Here is a 14,246-nt window from a genome sequence, read left to right as displayed (position 1 = left end):
GGAACAGACACGAAACTGCGAGACTCCATCAATCTGCTAGTTTTAATAATACAAAAGCTTGTTAATATTACCGTGGGTGAGGTTTGTTTTCAGGAATTACAGTATTTAGGATTTATTTGCTAATGCTAGCTAACTCTAACATGGTAGTCATCCCCTATTACACCTGTTCAGCAGTCAGATTAAAAAGAGTTTTATTAGATCAAGTTAAAGATTCTGAAGTAGGCATCAACAAAACATGATTATCTTGGTGTCGCATCCAAAGAAGTTAGACAATTAGTACAAAGTTTGATTTTCAAATATAGGAACACAAAACCATCATCATTATCAGTATTTAGCACAAGAGGAGTGATTTAAAAATGCAGCTCAAGCCCTAAAACAAGCGCTTCAACGTCAGCGTTGTTACTTAACTCAACATTTTAGCACACAAACCAAAACCAGAGCCATTTAAAAAAAACACACACACAACAAATGGAAAACCGATTTTTCCATTTCCTTTAAGGCCAAAACATTCTGTCAAGTTTTAATGTTCTTCCTGAAGCTTTAAGAAATTAGCACCAGATGGTAAACAAATAAATGATCGCTAAATATGTGTAGAATTAATTTGACTCCACTTTAAATCTTAAAAGAAATGTCTCCAGGGATGTTGTTTAGAAGGCTAATGCTAGCTGCTCCATCATGTTTTAAGCTGGCTCTCCAGTGTCTTCGCTAGAACAGTGGCTCGTTGGGGGGTGGGATCGTGACGTCGGACGGTTCGACTCCCCAGATCTCTTGGGCGTACTGGGTAATGGTCCGGTCACTGGAGAACTTTCCTGAGGCGGCGATGTTGCGGATCACCATTTTAGTCCACTCGGTAGGATTCTGGGAGGAAAAAAGATGTATTACAATTTAATCAAAATCTCCAAAAGGGATTATGATATAAATAAGTAACTCTTTTACCTTGTAGAGCTCGCTGACTTTCTCCTGACACCTGACGTAGTCTTCAAAATCTGCAAACACCTTGAACCTGAAACATGACGCAGAAGCTTGTATTTAATTCCACATGAATAGAAACGTTACTGGTTTTACGTGATCCGACGTTTGGCGTCAGCTTATGTTTGCGTTTCCACTTGTGAGCTAACGGTGGCTCCGCTAACCTGTCGTGGTTCAGCAACATGTGGACCAGGTCTTTGAAGAGGTGAGGTTCTGATGGGCTGAAGAAGCCATTCTGGATCTGATCTATGGCCAGTTTCAGCTCCGGCAGACGCTCGTAGTACTCCTGAGCGTTGTAGCTGCAGGAGGAAAACGGGAAACGATAAATCCGGTGCGTTCGCTGAAGCCAACACGCCTGCGATGCCATCAAACGTCAGGAGGAATACAGGAAGCGATGTCATATGTGCTCACCCCTTCCTGTCCATCTCCTCCACGTCGTTCACCCTCATGCCGAAGATGAAGAGGTTCTCCTCGCCCGCCTCTTCGGCCATTTCCACAGTGGCGCCGTCCATGGTTCCGATAGTCAGAGCACCGTTGAGCATGAACTTCATGTTCCCAGTTCCGGAAGCTTCCGTCCCTGCTGTGGAGATCTGCTCGGACAGGTCAGCTGCTGGGATCACTGGGCGGTAAAAACAGACACGCCTGAGTAGCAACCCTCACTCCCTCCCTCCCCCGTGTCCAGCGCCCCCATCTACACCCCCACGCCGGCCCCCGGCCCTCCTCACCTTTCTCAGCCAGTGAAACTCTGTAGTTTTCCAGGAAAACCACTTTCAACTTGTTTCCCACGGCGAGGTCGTTGTTGATCACCTGACCGATGGATGTGACCAGCTTGATGATCAGCTTGGCCGTGTGATACCCGGGAGCTGCCTGTAGGGGGCGCAAAGGTACAGATCCGCTCTTTTATTTCCTCCTCTTTGCTCGGTTATTTTACCCGCCTGCTTTTACTTACTGTAACAATCTATTAATAAACAGATAAAAGTCACGTTTTACGTAGAACTGTTGTGGCGAGTCACCTTTCCTCCGATCATCACGGTCCGGGGGACGATCTCTCTGCTGGGATCCAGCTTGATTCCTGAAAACAAAGAGGTTTAGATGTGGAGCAGCAGGGGGCAGCAGGTGGTTCCGGCGGGCCATCTCACGGTTGTAGAGCGTGACGGCGTGCAGACAGGTGAGCAGCTGCCTCTTGTACTCGTGGATTCGCTTCACCTGGACGTCGAACATGGAGTCGGGATCGATGGCGAGGTCGTAGCTCTGATTCAAGAAGGCCGAGAACTTTATTTTGTTCTCCTGAGAGAGAGAGAGACAGAGAGAGAGAGAGCGAAGGAGGGTCAGAGACGGGTTCAGAGACCCCCCCCGGACGGTGGGACTGGTACCTTTTTAACCCGAGCGATGTCCCGGATGAACGCGTCATCGTTGGTGAACTTGAGGACGTTCCTCAGCTGTTGGAGGTCAGTCAGGAAACCTTCTCCGATCCTCTGAGAACACAAAGTCCAACTGAGCCGACCCTTCCTGTTTACTGGGATCACAGCTGCGCTCGCTAGCCTTCAAAGAGAGAAGTTGCCATGGCGACGGCGGCTGTGACGTTACCTCCACGATGACGTCAGCCAGGCCGGGGTTGCACAGCAGCAGCCAGCGGCGCGGCGTGATGCCGTTGGTTTTGTTCTGGAACTTCTCTGGGTTCATTTCATGGAAGTCTTTGAACCTGCAGGGAAGAAACGGTCAGAACCGGCCCACCACGCGGGCCGGGAGGGAGCGGGCCCCCCTCCCCCGGTCGGTCGGGAGACGCACACGCTCTTCTTCACGATGTCGGAGTGGATCTGAGCCACGCCGTTGACGGCGTGCGACCCCAGCACGCACAGATGGGCCATGTTGATCCGCTTGGGCTGGCCCTCCTCGATGAGGGACATCCGCCTCAGGCGGTCCGTGTCGCCGGGGAACCGCGCCGCGATCGCCTGACACACGCAGCACAAGTACATCAGAGGACGCGTCTGCACGCTGAGAGGCGGGACGCGAAGACGAGGGCGGCCTTACGTCCAGGTGTCTCTGGTTGATGTCGTAGATGATCAGAAGATGCCGCGGCAGCAGCTTCTCGAACATGAACACCGGCCAACGTTCCAGCGCCTCTGGCAGAACCGTGTGGTTGGTGTACGCGCACGTCTGGCGGGTGATGTCCCACGCCTGGACACACACACACGCGTTCAGATGCCTTCCCGTGGGACAAAAGTCCACTTAGAACCTGCTCAGGGGTCTCACCTTGTCCCAGTCCAGACCTTCCACATCCACCAGGATCCTCATCAGCTCTGGGATGGCCAGAGCCGGGTGGGTGTCGTTCAGCTGGATCGCCACCTGTCGTTAGGTTTAACCACAGAAGAAGAAAAGGTGAAAACATCCCGTCCACGCGCTAATATAGTTAGCATTAGCCAACATCAAGGTAACCAGAGGAACTTTAGCCAATCAACAATATTAGTAATGGAAAAGTATAAGATGAAAATGTAGATCCTCACTTTGTCAGGAAATGTTTCAAAGGAGGTTCTGATGGGATCTCTGCAGCCAAACTTGGAGGACTTGAACCTCCGGATGATGTCCTGCAGCGTGGCGGCCACCACAAAGTACTCCTGCTTCAGGCGCAGCTCCTTCCCCTCAAAGAACTACAGGTCGAGAAAGGCGACTCAAACGCCGTAACTGGGGCCGTTATTGTGTTCCGTACGTGAGAAGACTCATTTGTCTTACGTTGTCGTTGGGGTACAGAACCCTGGAGATGTTCTCCGCCAGGTTTCGGTCCAGAACAGCTTCGATGTAATCGCCAACGTTAACTGAGACACAAACGGGACCAAAAGGCTCGTAAACGGATCATTTAGCTCCAGATAAACGCACGTGCTCTAACAAATGAAGGTTGCTGCCCTCAGAGCCGCCACCAGAGGTCGCCGTTACCCCCCTTTTTAAAAAACGTACAGTTCTGCAATTTGAAGTCGTTTGGCGCTTTTGCCGACCACAGTCGCATCGTGTTCACCGTGTTGTTGCGGTAACCAGGAACCGGAGTGTCGTAAGGCATCGCCAACACGACCTGTGCACAAAAGCCCAGGGAACATTGTCATCGGCGGCCAGCGATTGGGTCAGATTAGCCCCTCCCCCTCTCCTGGCCTGAGTGTCGAGCCACTTGGCGCCGCCCTCCGTTCGCTCCACTCGGCCGTAGAAGTGAACCGGCAGCATGTACTCCGGCCGCGCCTTCTCCCAGGGGTTCCCATACCTCAGCCAATCATCGGCCTCCTCCACCTGAGCAACGCACCAGTCATCCATTATTCAGTTCCTCATTTCCCATGATGCTTCACTGGTGCTGCGTGTACCAGCGTACAGTTGTTGGTGAAATACCTTTTTTTGGTATTGATTACTAACAACCGTTCGTTGTCAGGGTAACCAGATGTGTCCCTTACCTGCCAGCCGTTGTTGATCTTTTGGTTAAAGATACCAAACTCGTAGCGGATGCCGTAGCCGTACGCTGCCAAGCCGAGCGTCGCCATGGAGTCCAGGAAACACGCTGCGTTAAAAAGTTGGGATTGTAAATGAATAATTACAAATGTGTTTTTAACTACCCGAGTGGACGAGCAAAAGTACGGCAAACTAAACATTTCGGTTTATTAAAGCAAATACCAGCCAGTCGTCCCAGTCCTCCGTTGCCCAGACCAGCATCCTCCTCAATTTCCTCCAGCTCCTCCATGTCCAGACCCAACTAGACACGCACAAAACAAACACGCCTTTCAAAATAAAAGCATCAGCATCCTTCTGTTGTCCAGTGAAGGCGGCAGCCAGCTGACCTGGTACAGCGCCTCGTCACAGGCGTTCTGCAGGCCCAGGTTGATCATGGTGTTCTGCAGCGTTCTGCCCATGTAGAACTCCAGAGAGAGGTAATACACCCTCTGAACACACACGCACACACACACACACACACACACACACACACAGGCGATGAGCTCAACAGGATGGAGGCTTTGTTCAGAAAAGGAACCAGAATGTTGATTTTCGGGCTGAGCAAAACATTTTTTCCCCACCAGTTTTTGTTATTTATCTAGTGTCTTTTTATGTTTTAATCCAAACCAAAGCAAACTATAAAGTGTTAGAACTGGTGAGGAATAAAGTTTTAATAGTCCGTGGCTGATTTTTGCAGCCAATTAACTGATTGATTGATTAGCCTTCCTACTTCTAATCAACAGTGACTCAGCAGAAACGTCAAGTCAAACAGGTTAAAAACGTTAATTTCAGCCCCTTTTTTTAACTATTTGTTTCACTGTCCTTCCCATAATGACGTGAGATCCGCAGCACTTCTTACGTCATTCCAAACTCCAGGAATAATTTGTTGCACTTTGTCAGTAAAATCGTGTTAATTAAGGTATTGCATGAACGCACTGATTAATTATGCACTACACTCGGTGCAAACATTGACTTTGATTAATTAGTTCTGCTGCAGCTTCATGGCTGCAGGAAACAAAGTTTTATTCTTTTTAAAACATTCAGCTGATCATCAGCGAAGTTGGGAATGTCTGCACGTAATTCTGCAGCTCGCTACACTTCCTGTTTACGTCCTGTACCTTGGGGTCCTTCTCGTAGTAGTACTGCTGGGAGCGGATCCAGCGGCCCACCAGGTGGTCCCGGACAGCGTGGGCCAGGGCGAAGTAGTAGTCCCGGGGCGTGGCGACATTCCGGTCCTTGACCAGGGTGAAGTGGAGGTGACGGTTAAAGTCCCGCTTGATCCCCGCAACGTCTTCGAGCCCCGCGATGCCACGCACGCTAATCTGTTTCCGCTTCTCCTGGTCACTGAGTGGCGCCGCCATGTTTTTTGAAAATCAGCCAGGAGGAGCGGGGAAGGCGGCCGGAGCTGGAAGGACGAGCCGGTGGAGCGACGAGAACCTGCGGAGCTCTGGCAGGAAAGCAAGATGCGGCCACGCCCACTTGGCGGAAACTTCGCGCTGTGAGGGCGGGGCCAGCCGAGGAGTGAGGGCGGGGCCATCCGAGGAGCTAACAAAGATCTCTACATGCTGAAAGATGTCTCACTCTCACTCAAGAAAAGCAACAAATGCTCTCCTGTTTTTCTATCTTTAATAATGTATTTGAACAACATTTTTACTCGATTCCCCTTTTTTGAGATTACTGGTTGCCTTTTTTTTACAGGACCTATTAATCTATGGAAACATATAAGAGTACTCTTTTTTCAAACCTACGTATTTAAATGTAGTTATATCGTAAAATAGTTATATTATGTTGAACACTACACAGAAGGAATTCATTTGTGAAGCTTGATGACTTTCGGTTCACCTCTCTTCAGTTCGCTATCTTATTATGTCTTTTTATTTTATTCATTACATTTGTGTTTCATTTACGTTGTGTTTTGGGATTCTTGTGAATCTTTTCACACTAAACGATTTTTGAGCATCTGCGTCGTGACGTCATCCTCGGTGTATTTCCGGGATTCGCAGTAAAACGCATCGATCAGGTGCGAGTGCTCACTCCTGAACTTCTACCTGGTCCTCAGCTGTTCCCGCACGTGACGTCTGCCCAACTAATTGCTGCCGGACCTCCTCGTGCTGAAGTCCCTCTGTTGTCCTTGTCCAGTGTCCTGGTCTAGTGTCTTGGTCCACACCCACAGGTAAATCTGATCACTCATTCTGACGATACACGCTACCTGGTTGAACTGGTCAAACTGGCTTCAAACTCCATTTAGATTTACCTTCATCACATCAATGAGCTAATTCTAGATTTATGACACTATAGAGATCTAAGTCTTTAGTTGGGAGCAGCTGGACCACATCAGGTCAGCACTGACCTTTGGTTCTGGTTCATGTGTCCCACCAGGATGTCGAGCACATCTCAGAAGCATCGGAACTTTGTGAGTGAGCCGATGGGGGACAAACCCGTCACTGCGCTGTCTGGGATTGGTGAGGTTCTGGGAGAGCGCCTGGAGCAGCAGGGCTTCGACAAGGTGGGTGCAAACGTTCTGGATGTGACCCAATAGTGTAGACTGGACCTGACCTGGGTACCAGTCTCTGTCCATGGGAGTTAAGGTCAGCCTGGTGAACGCCAGCACAGCAGGGTTGTAGCGTGTCTGTGTGTGTGTGTGTGGATGGGGGCGGGGGGGTGTTAAGGGTCCAAATCAAAATTGGGGCTTGAACTCGGGGAGCACTGCAACATCGTGTTGCTCTGGTTGTGTGTTTTCAGGCGTACGTGGTGCTCGGTCAGTTCCTGCTTTTGAGGAAGGACGAGGAGCTGTTCAGCGAGTGGCTGAAAGACACCACACATGCCAACGTGCACCAGGCTGACTCGTGCACGCAGTGCTTGAGGGATTGGTGTAACGCATTCCTCTGAGGATCCCCCTGCCGTCCTTCCTCTGCTCACTCACTTCCTGCTCCGCTCACACGGCTTCTCTGCTATTAAAGGTGGGTTTAGCCTCCCGGGGAGGTGACTCCTCCACCTGGGCCCAGGACAGAAAACCCAGGTGCATCTTGGCCTTAGAGCACCGACACCCTTGTTTTTAAGCTTCTGATGAAGCACCGGCTTCTCACAGCTGGACCTGGGGTGTCACAGCCAGCTGTTTGCTTGTTACTGTGGGGAATATTTTCAAAATAAAGGTCCTGTCTGTCAGTGCTGCTACTGTTTTTTACTTATTCATAGAAGAGAAATCAAATGTTTATAAAAGGCAGGTTCTCCCTGAACATTGGGAAATCTTTTCACAAGGTACAGTCTTTATTTTTCCTTTAAATATGAAAGAAGACTGAAAGGTAATGGCCACCTCTGGATCTCCTGATTGGGTAGCGAGCCCTGATGTCACAGATGTGTTAAAGGCTGACTGCTGATGTCAGCGGTTTGGAGAATGACACCAAACTTTAACAGTACAAAAGTTAAAACTTCAGGTATGGGAAGATCCAGAAGATGATTTGGACCGAGTGAAATGTTTAAAATGTGTCCTCACTCATCCTCTCATTGTTCTCTGAAAGCATTGAGGTCTCCATGGTTACAAGAGCTTGTGACCTGTAAAGTGCCACCGTGGACGTCCAGCTCCACAGAGGTTCCAGGCCGGGGCTCTGGGTCTCCCACGATGCCTTGGATCTCCAGGACATTGAGGATGCTGTCAAGTTCTTCCAGAATAAAAGCATCAGTGTGTGTTAAGAGTGTTGAGGTGATGGAAAGCTGCTCCCAGAGACCAGCTGAGACCCACGTGGTTCATGGTTTTCGCCAACTGAAACACAAACGGAGGACACTAAGGTTCTGGTGCAACAGGAAGTCGGGCTCTGGTCCAGGTGCAATTCTCACCTTGAACTGTTTGTCTGTGGAAAATCCAAGTTCCTGCAGCAGGACCGAGATGTAGACCAGGTCCAGACAGAGAAATGGACTCTGCTGAGGACTGACAGAAAGGCCGCTGCAAACTGGATGACATCACACAAACTACAGATTACTGAACAGACAGGAAGTGATGCACCGGAAGTCACATAATCTACAGCCAACATGTCTGTTGAGGTTCAGGTGGAGGTTCATCACCAGTTTTAATTCACTTTTATATAAGATCAATGAACATTTTGAACGTTTTTACTATTGATAATGTTGATACATTTACTTTGAAACATCTTAAGGTAGTTTAAACGAATCCCTAACGATTGATCTTTGCAGAGCCGGAGGCTGCAGTCCATGTTTCACCCACTTGATGGCGCCATCTCACCTCTTTTCGCTGCATTGACATAATCTGAGACGTGGACCGTGCCCTCATCTCCCTCACCTGAAACAAAACATTCCAAATCATTAACCAAATAACTTCCTTGTTATTTAAGTCTAATTATTATTATTTTGTTTTTTTTTAAAAGTTAAATATTTAAATCTAAATCTCAGCTAAAATAATAATCCTCTTCTATATTTAGCTCAGCGGTGACTGAAATGCATTCTGGGAATTGTAGTTGACCCCCATCTCTGGTCACCTACGGGGTGTTGTAAGTGTAGCATTATCGTACCGAGCAGAGCGAGGTCGACAACTCTGTCGTAGAAATAACTCAGTGAGAAGAAGTCCGCGTCTGCAGCTTCAGACACCTTCAAAAGCTTCTTGTAGAGGAACTTCTCCACTCTGGTCACGCACGCCTCGTACAGCGGCTCACCTGGAACACGCACAGGAACACTCTTGCTACACACCATAACTCACAAAAGCTAACAGACAAGGGTCAACGGCATCGCTGCTCACCTGCCTTCTGACCCCTAACTGTGTAGACAACCTCAGCATATTCCCAACTGCCTGAGTACTCTGGAGCAAGGCAGGGACTGACCAGCTCAGTGCTGCCGCCTACTGCTCAAACACAAACGGCAGAAAGCGGGCGTGAGCACAGAGCCATGGAGAGGAGATAGGCGTCTAAGCAGAGTACGTACATGGCGAAGCATCGACACCACCTAAGATGGCGAGTCGAGCCGACATCAGTCCCAGACCCAGATAGCTGCACGCAGATCACATGACAAATGACAAGACAGAAATAGCTGATGCCAGACAAACTGTGTGTGTGTGTGTGTGTGTACCTGTGCGTGTAAACAGTGTGTGTGCTGTTGAACATCCTGAAGGATCTGATGTAATCAATAGGTGACATCTGGATGGTTTTCTGCACCCAAGCACATTCAGCATGGTTAGCATGACATGCTAACACGTTAGTCTCTCAGACGCTTGTGTCCTGAGATGTTGCAGCCTAACAGGTGCTTTTGTCTTAGATGCGCAGGTAGAAAAATAATTTATTGTCCTCGTAGGAGGGGGCTTAAGGAGAGGAAGTGACCTCATAGTTTACTGCCCTACCTCATCCTGAGGACTGAAGGTGATTTGAAAGGAGCCTCCCCCTAAATCCAACATGCCAACGGCTGAATCAGCATGATGTAGACCACCTAGAAGAATTACAGAGATTGAAAAAAATGTGTGTGAGAGTGTGTATGTGTGTGTGTGAGTGTGTCTAACCTGTGATGAAGTTCAGCGTGACTCCAGGCAAAATTCCTGCATGATCAAAGAAACAGCCTTTCACTTCAAGTAATATTTCTATTTAATTCAAAGTACAAATATTTATTTTTGCAAATGTAATTACGGGCTGGTCAGTAAAATTAGCAAGTTAACATGCTAAGGGAAAATTGTTCTTTTATTGAACGCAGACGTTATATATTATTCCAGGTGAGCTCAAATCCATGTCGGTAGCTCAGCTCAAAGTTGTCATTAGCATCCACGGCTAATGCCATCTGCATTAGAGCCTTTTAGCACTGATCTCTGACCTCGTCGCATGTGGAGGTAGGTGCTTAGCAATAAAAACTGTATCATAGGAGCTTTACTGTAAAAACTTTAATGCAGAGGACACTAAGAAGCAATTTCAAACAAAACAGGCAGAGGACTCGGGCTTTAGCTCAGGAAGCTAACCACTTAGCACCCCACTGCCCTCCTGCTAACCAATCAGAGATTGGCATTAACAATAAGTCATAAATCTGCGAGAGGATCAGCTTCAGAGAAGAACAGCTGAATATCTGCTATAACGCCGATGGAAGATGGAGCCGCCGAGGATGAGGAGGACGTCCATTAGCAGCATGACGAAGACATTCCTGATCCGAACGCAGATAATGGGACATTATCCCCACACACACATAATTGCTTGTATGAACGACTTTAAAGGATTAAAAATACGAGCGACGTTTCCACAAGAGCTACATGTGACTCCTTCATCATGTGTGTGTCCACAAACACGCAAGTTCACATAGATAGTGACCCAAATAATGTAGCAAACATCTGGAGCTGATGAGTCTACATCCTGGTCTTCAGGGACGTGCAGGAAGTTCCACAAACACCAATCTTCAACTGTTGCGTTCATTAACCAAACAAGCCAAAGGCAGAATCTCCCCCCAGCACATGAAAACCACAGGTGTTAAACCCGTTGTGTAGCTAACGTCCCGCTTGGCTACCAACATCTGCCACCATTGACCAGCACGCGGATGCTAATTACTGCCTGAGAGTTCTTGGGTTTTCTGGACTATGCTCTTAACATTCCCTAGCTAGCCAAAAAAAGGGTCAGCCACTAATAATCCGATGGACCGCATTTAGCTTTGATTTCACATTTCGATAAGCTTCTGCACTGTAAAAGATTGTTTCCGTCCAGTGGTTTTATTCCTTTTTCTGCTCAAACCTGCAGCACAACACAAATCTTTGCTCCCAATCTGTCACAATTTGCAGCCACCCCAGATCATAGCTGCCCCCCCCAGGCTGGTAGAGTCCGCACTGGGCATGATGGCAACATCACTTCATCTGCCTCTCTTCTTGCCCCGGGGCACCCTGGAACAGGGTGAATCTTGGCTCATCAAAGCACATGACCTTCGTCCACAGCTCCACAGTCTTATGACTTTAGACAGGTTCTCTGCTTGAGGTATGACGATGGTTTGACCCTTCTCAAACAGACTGGACAGGATGTGGCGTTTGATGTGGTCGTTTAAGAAATGAGAAGCTTCTCATTGCATCAGCTGGGGGTGGTAACTAACTGTTGCCAGCGGAAAGATAAATGCCCCACGCAGTGATTATAAAACAGGGCTGAGCTGCAACATCAGTGTGTTTATTAGCTAATGTGACACATTGAAGGGATTTTAAGAGAGGAGCTGATAATTCTGTAGCAAATACCACCGATACCTTCATCCACGCCGTCAAGAATTGATACGCTGTCGCCTCCTGACAGAAACGGTGTGATTTCATCAACAGCAACTTCACCTGGACACAAAGGGAACCCGGAATGACCCAAATAGGCTTCGTGCTGACAGAATAAAGCTAACGAGTAGCAGTAAATGCCAACGTGCTCACAGACCAAAGGTAATGAAAACACAGCTCAGCTAAAGCTAAAGCTAAAGCTAAGCTTACCATATTCAGGGTGATGGGGCGCTAACAGAAGATCCTGTTTAAATCAGCACAGACTGATTTGTCAAATTACTGATTGTTTTGAAGATTTGATAGACGACATTTCTGATTATGATACGTATGAGCTGATATTTGACGCATGAGATGCTGACCGTGTCCAGCAGGTCCTGAGCTTTCTGTTCAGGCAGCAGTCGGAGGCCAGCCGTGGCCCTCAGGAGGACGGGAGTGGAGCTCCACAGGGAGGCAGGGACCGTGGACTGGGCCACCTTCAGGAGCTCTGAAATCCCAGCGGAACACTAACGGAACAACATGGTTGAGAGGAACGTTCTTCAGCAACCGATTCAAAAGGAAACGGAGACTTTCAGTCCGTTGACCTAAGGGTCTTCGGTCATTGCGCTCACCTCCCGCGGATGGTCAGCGTAGGCAGACAATCCCGGCTGAATGGATCTGAACGTTTCCTGATGCAGAGACGGAACTCCTGCAGCAACAACAACACATGATCGGCGAGGAAATCAGACAGGGATAGATGCTCTCCGTCACCACGGTAACCGCCATACCTCTATCCTCCATCCTGAACTGGAAGACGTGGATTCTGGTCCCAGTGCTTCCAGCGTCAAACATTGATGCAGTACTGGTTGGTCGCCGCCGTAAATGTGGGCCTCTGGTTGCCTGGGCGGCGTCCAGCCAAGCACGCCGTGCTGAGGCGGCCGCTGGCCATCGAGCTTGGCGGCGTCTCGCTGACGCTTGACAAACGTCAAGTACGTGAGCAGGAATCCCACAAAGATGAAGACTCCGGCCAACTTCGGGACCTTCATCACGACTCATTTCTGTGCTTTCATTTCCTGTTGGCAGACAAAACCAGTCACATTTCCATCATAACCAACAAGGGTTAAATGCATGTGTTTTTGTTACATTATGTCTATTTAAGGGTTTTTTTTTTGTCTGTGTTATACATATAAATCACATCTGCGAACAAGAAAGGTTTTCGTATTTACATTTAGCAGAGGTATTTTGATATAAATACTACTTTCTCGGACGTTGCACATTTTAATTATCGTATCAGTGATGTTGCTGGAGAAGGTCGGTGTAGGACTTCTGTTATGGAAACAAACATTTACATTTTAATAAGACTAAAATGTTCTAATATTAGCAGGAATACTTGAATTGTAAATTAAAAGAACAAGAAAATGACGTCGAATGGCTGACGTAATTAATGCAACATATAATGTTATTAGTCGTGTGTTTGTAACGATTGTGGCGTTAATCGAGCATGAAATTATAGATTTTTACGCAACATCGGATGCTAACCGTTTAGCCCAACTACAGACCGTACGGGGAGGGTTAGCAGGATGACTTAGGACAAAGCTCAACGCGTCCCTCCAACAAACGGGAACGAATTTGGTTACATATTGAGCCGAACCGAGCCGAACCGAACACACCCAACAGACAGTTCACTTAAACATTTTACTCACTTTTTACTATGAAAACTACAGTCGACGTTGCGGCGCAGGTCTATGACGTAATTCGGAGTGGCCAGCGCTGACAGTCTGGTTGTTCTAATGTTACACAGATAAAATGACCTTTTAGTTTAACTCAGTCTCATTATTTGATTAATTTTTAATTGGTTATTTATTTCACCATTTTATTTATACCACTTATTCTCTTTTATAGTTTTTACATTCTTAGTGATAGAAAAGTACTTATAAAACAATATCTTCTCTGTCTCATGAGTTGAAAAAATAAATAAATATGTAGTCAACAAGGTGTCTCAAAACATCCAGTAATTATTTTAATGGTCATTTTTTCATGGTTAAAAATAACTTTACTAAATCAAAATACTACTGAGTTGAATAAAGTGATGTCTGTGATACTATTTCTTCATTGCTGTTTTTGATACAATATTATCATAAATGATAACACGAAAAAACTACACTTACTAAAGGTATATGTAATTCTTCTGCCGGAAAAAACATATATTTTTAATCGTAGTAGTAATCGAAGTGCTGCAGTTCCTGTAGCATATTTAGAGTTTGATCAAAATCAAAAATAATCCACTTCTTAAATTCAGTCTTCTTGAATACAATAATCAGTTGTATCGACACTTTATTGATTTCACAGTTGAATGCTTCCTCTTCCTCCTGGTCTTCCTCAGTCTGCTCCATATATGTGATTTAATCTATAAGCCTCTAATAGCTGTTTATCAGTTAATGGCCCGCCGCGGGACGTTAATGGTTCCGTAATCTTTTACTCACTCAGATGGAACAAAAACGTTGCTGAGTGGATCCTAATCGTCCCGCAGATTTACATACAAATTACATCACTTTAGTCTCTAATCCAGCTAAGTTTTTAATCGACACAGAAACCAGAAAAACACACAGAATGTTAAATATAACAT

At 47.1% G+C, this 14,246-nt stretch overlaps 3 protein-coding genes across 3 annotated transcripts; 1 reads left to right on the top strand and 2 right to left on the bottom strand.

Annotated features, from left to right (window-relative positions):
- Window positions 1-171: 171 nt before the first annotated feature.
- Window positions 172-5,910, bottom strand: pygb (phosphorylase, glycogen; brain). The gene is made up of 20 exons (XM_003976121.3): window positions 5,553-5,910; window positions 4,782-4,883; window positions 4,618-4,696; window positions 4,401-4,504; window positions 4,111-4,242; window positions 3,922-4,033; window positions 3,700-3,782; window positions 3,474-3,617; window positions 3,223-3,315; window positions 3,001-3,147; window positions 2,758-2,921; window positions 2,557-2,671; window positions 2,343-2,444; window positions 2,109-2,256; window positions 1,983-2,041; window positions 1,695-1,836; window positions 1,381-1,588; window positions 1,134-1,268; window positions 937-1,003; window positions 172-858 (listed from the first exon to the last, which is right to left on the bottom strand). Exons 1-20 carry the CDS (start codon window positions 5,793-5,795, stop codon window positions 706-708), a joined length of 2,532 nt encoding a protein of 843 aa, XP_003976170.1. The 5' UTR covers window positions 5,796-5,910; the 3' UTR covers window positions 172-705.
- A 449-nt stretch (window positions 5,911-6,359) lies between these two features.
- On the top strand, window positions 6,360-7,598 carry LOC101063389 (barrier-to-autointegration factor-like protein). The gene is made up of 3 exons (XM_003976113.3): window positions 6,360-6,607; window positions 6,814-6,940; window positions 7,177-7,598. The coding sequence occupies exons 2-3, from the start codon at window positions 6,815-6,817 to the stop codon at window positions 7,321-7,323; spliced, it is 273 nt and encodes a 90-aa protein (XP_003976162.2). The 5' UTR covers window positions 6,360-6,607; window position 6,814; the 3' UTR covers window positions 7,324-7,598.
- An 84-nt stretch (window positions 7,599-7,682) lies between these two features.
- entpd6 (ectonucleoside triphosphate diphosphohydrolase 6) lies at window positions 7,683-13,407 on the bottom strand. Its single transcript, XM_029835827.1, has 15 exons — window positions 13,324-13,407; window positions 12,546-12,693; window positions 12,409-12,510; window positions 12,253-12,329; window positions 12,000-12,147; window positions 11,630-11,707; window positions 9,932-9,967; window positions 9,776-9,861; window positions 9,508-9,587; window positions 9,364-9,428; window positions 9,182-9,283; window positions 8,958-9,098; window positions 8,672-8,728; window positions 8,269-8,381; window positions 7,683-8,194 (listed from the first exon to the last, which is right to left on the bottom strand). The coding sequence occupies exons 2-15, from the start codon at window positions 12,664-12,666 to the stop codon at window positions 8,111-8,113; spliced, it is 1,290 nt and encodes a 429-aa protein (XP_029691687.1). The 5' UTR covers window positions 12,667-12,693; window positions 13,324-13,407; the 3' UTR covers window positions 7,683-8,110.
- Between the last annotated feature and the right edge of the window lie 839 nt (window positions 13,408-14,246).

Source organism: Takifugu rubripes, chromosome 4, assembly GCF_901000725.2.
Source record: "Takifugu rubripes chromosome 4, fTakRub1.2, whole genome shotgun sequence".
NCBI lineage: Eukaryota > Metazoa > Chordata > Actinopteri > Tetraodontiformes > Tetraodontidae > Takifugu > Takifugu rubripes.
This window is presented reverse-complemented; position numbering and strand designations above follow the sequence as displayed.

Coding starts and splice junctions, on each gene's coding strand:
- pygb (XM_003976121.3), bottom strand. CDS start 5,795: ATGGCGGCGCCACTCAGTGACCAGGAGAAGCGGAAACAGATTAGCGTG. Junction 2,445..2,556: donor TGGCTGACGTCATCGTGGAG/GTAACGTCACAG, acceptor TTGTGTTCTCAG/AGGATCGGAGAAGGTTTCCT. Junction 1,837..1,982: donor CCGTGATGATCGGAGGAAAG/GTGACTCGCCAC, acceptor CGCCCCCTACAG/GCAGCTCCCGGGTATCACAC.
- entpd6 (XM_029835827.1), bottom strand. CDS start 12,666: ATGAAGGTCCCGAAGTTGGCCGGAGTCTTCATCTTTGTGGGATTCCTG. Junction 12,330..12,408: donor GTTCAGGATGGAGGATAGAG/GTATGGCGGTTA, acceptor TTGTTGCTGCAG/GAGTTCCGTCTCTGCATCAG. Junction 9,968..11,629: donor TCTTGACGGCGTGGATGAAG/GTATCGGTGGTA, acceptor TTGATCATGCAG/GAATTTTGCCTGGAGTCACG.
- LOC101063389 (XM_003976113.3), top strand. CDS start 6,815: ATGTCGAGCACATCTCAGAAGCATCGGAACTTTGTGAGTGAGCCGATG. Junction 6,941..7,176: donor AGCAGCAGGGCTTCGACAAG/GTGGGTGCAAAC, acceptor GTGTGTTTTCAG/GCGTACGTGGTGCTCGGTCA.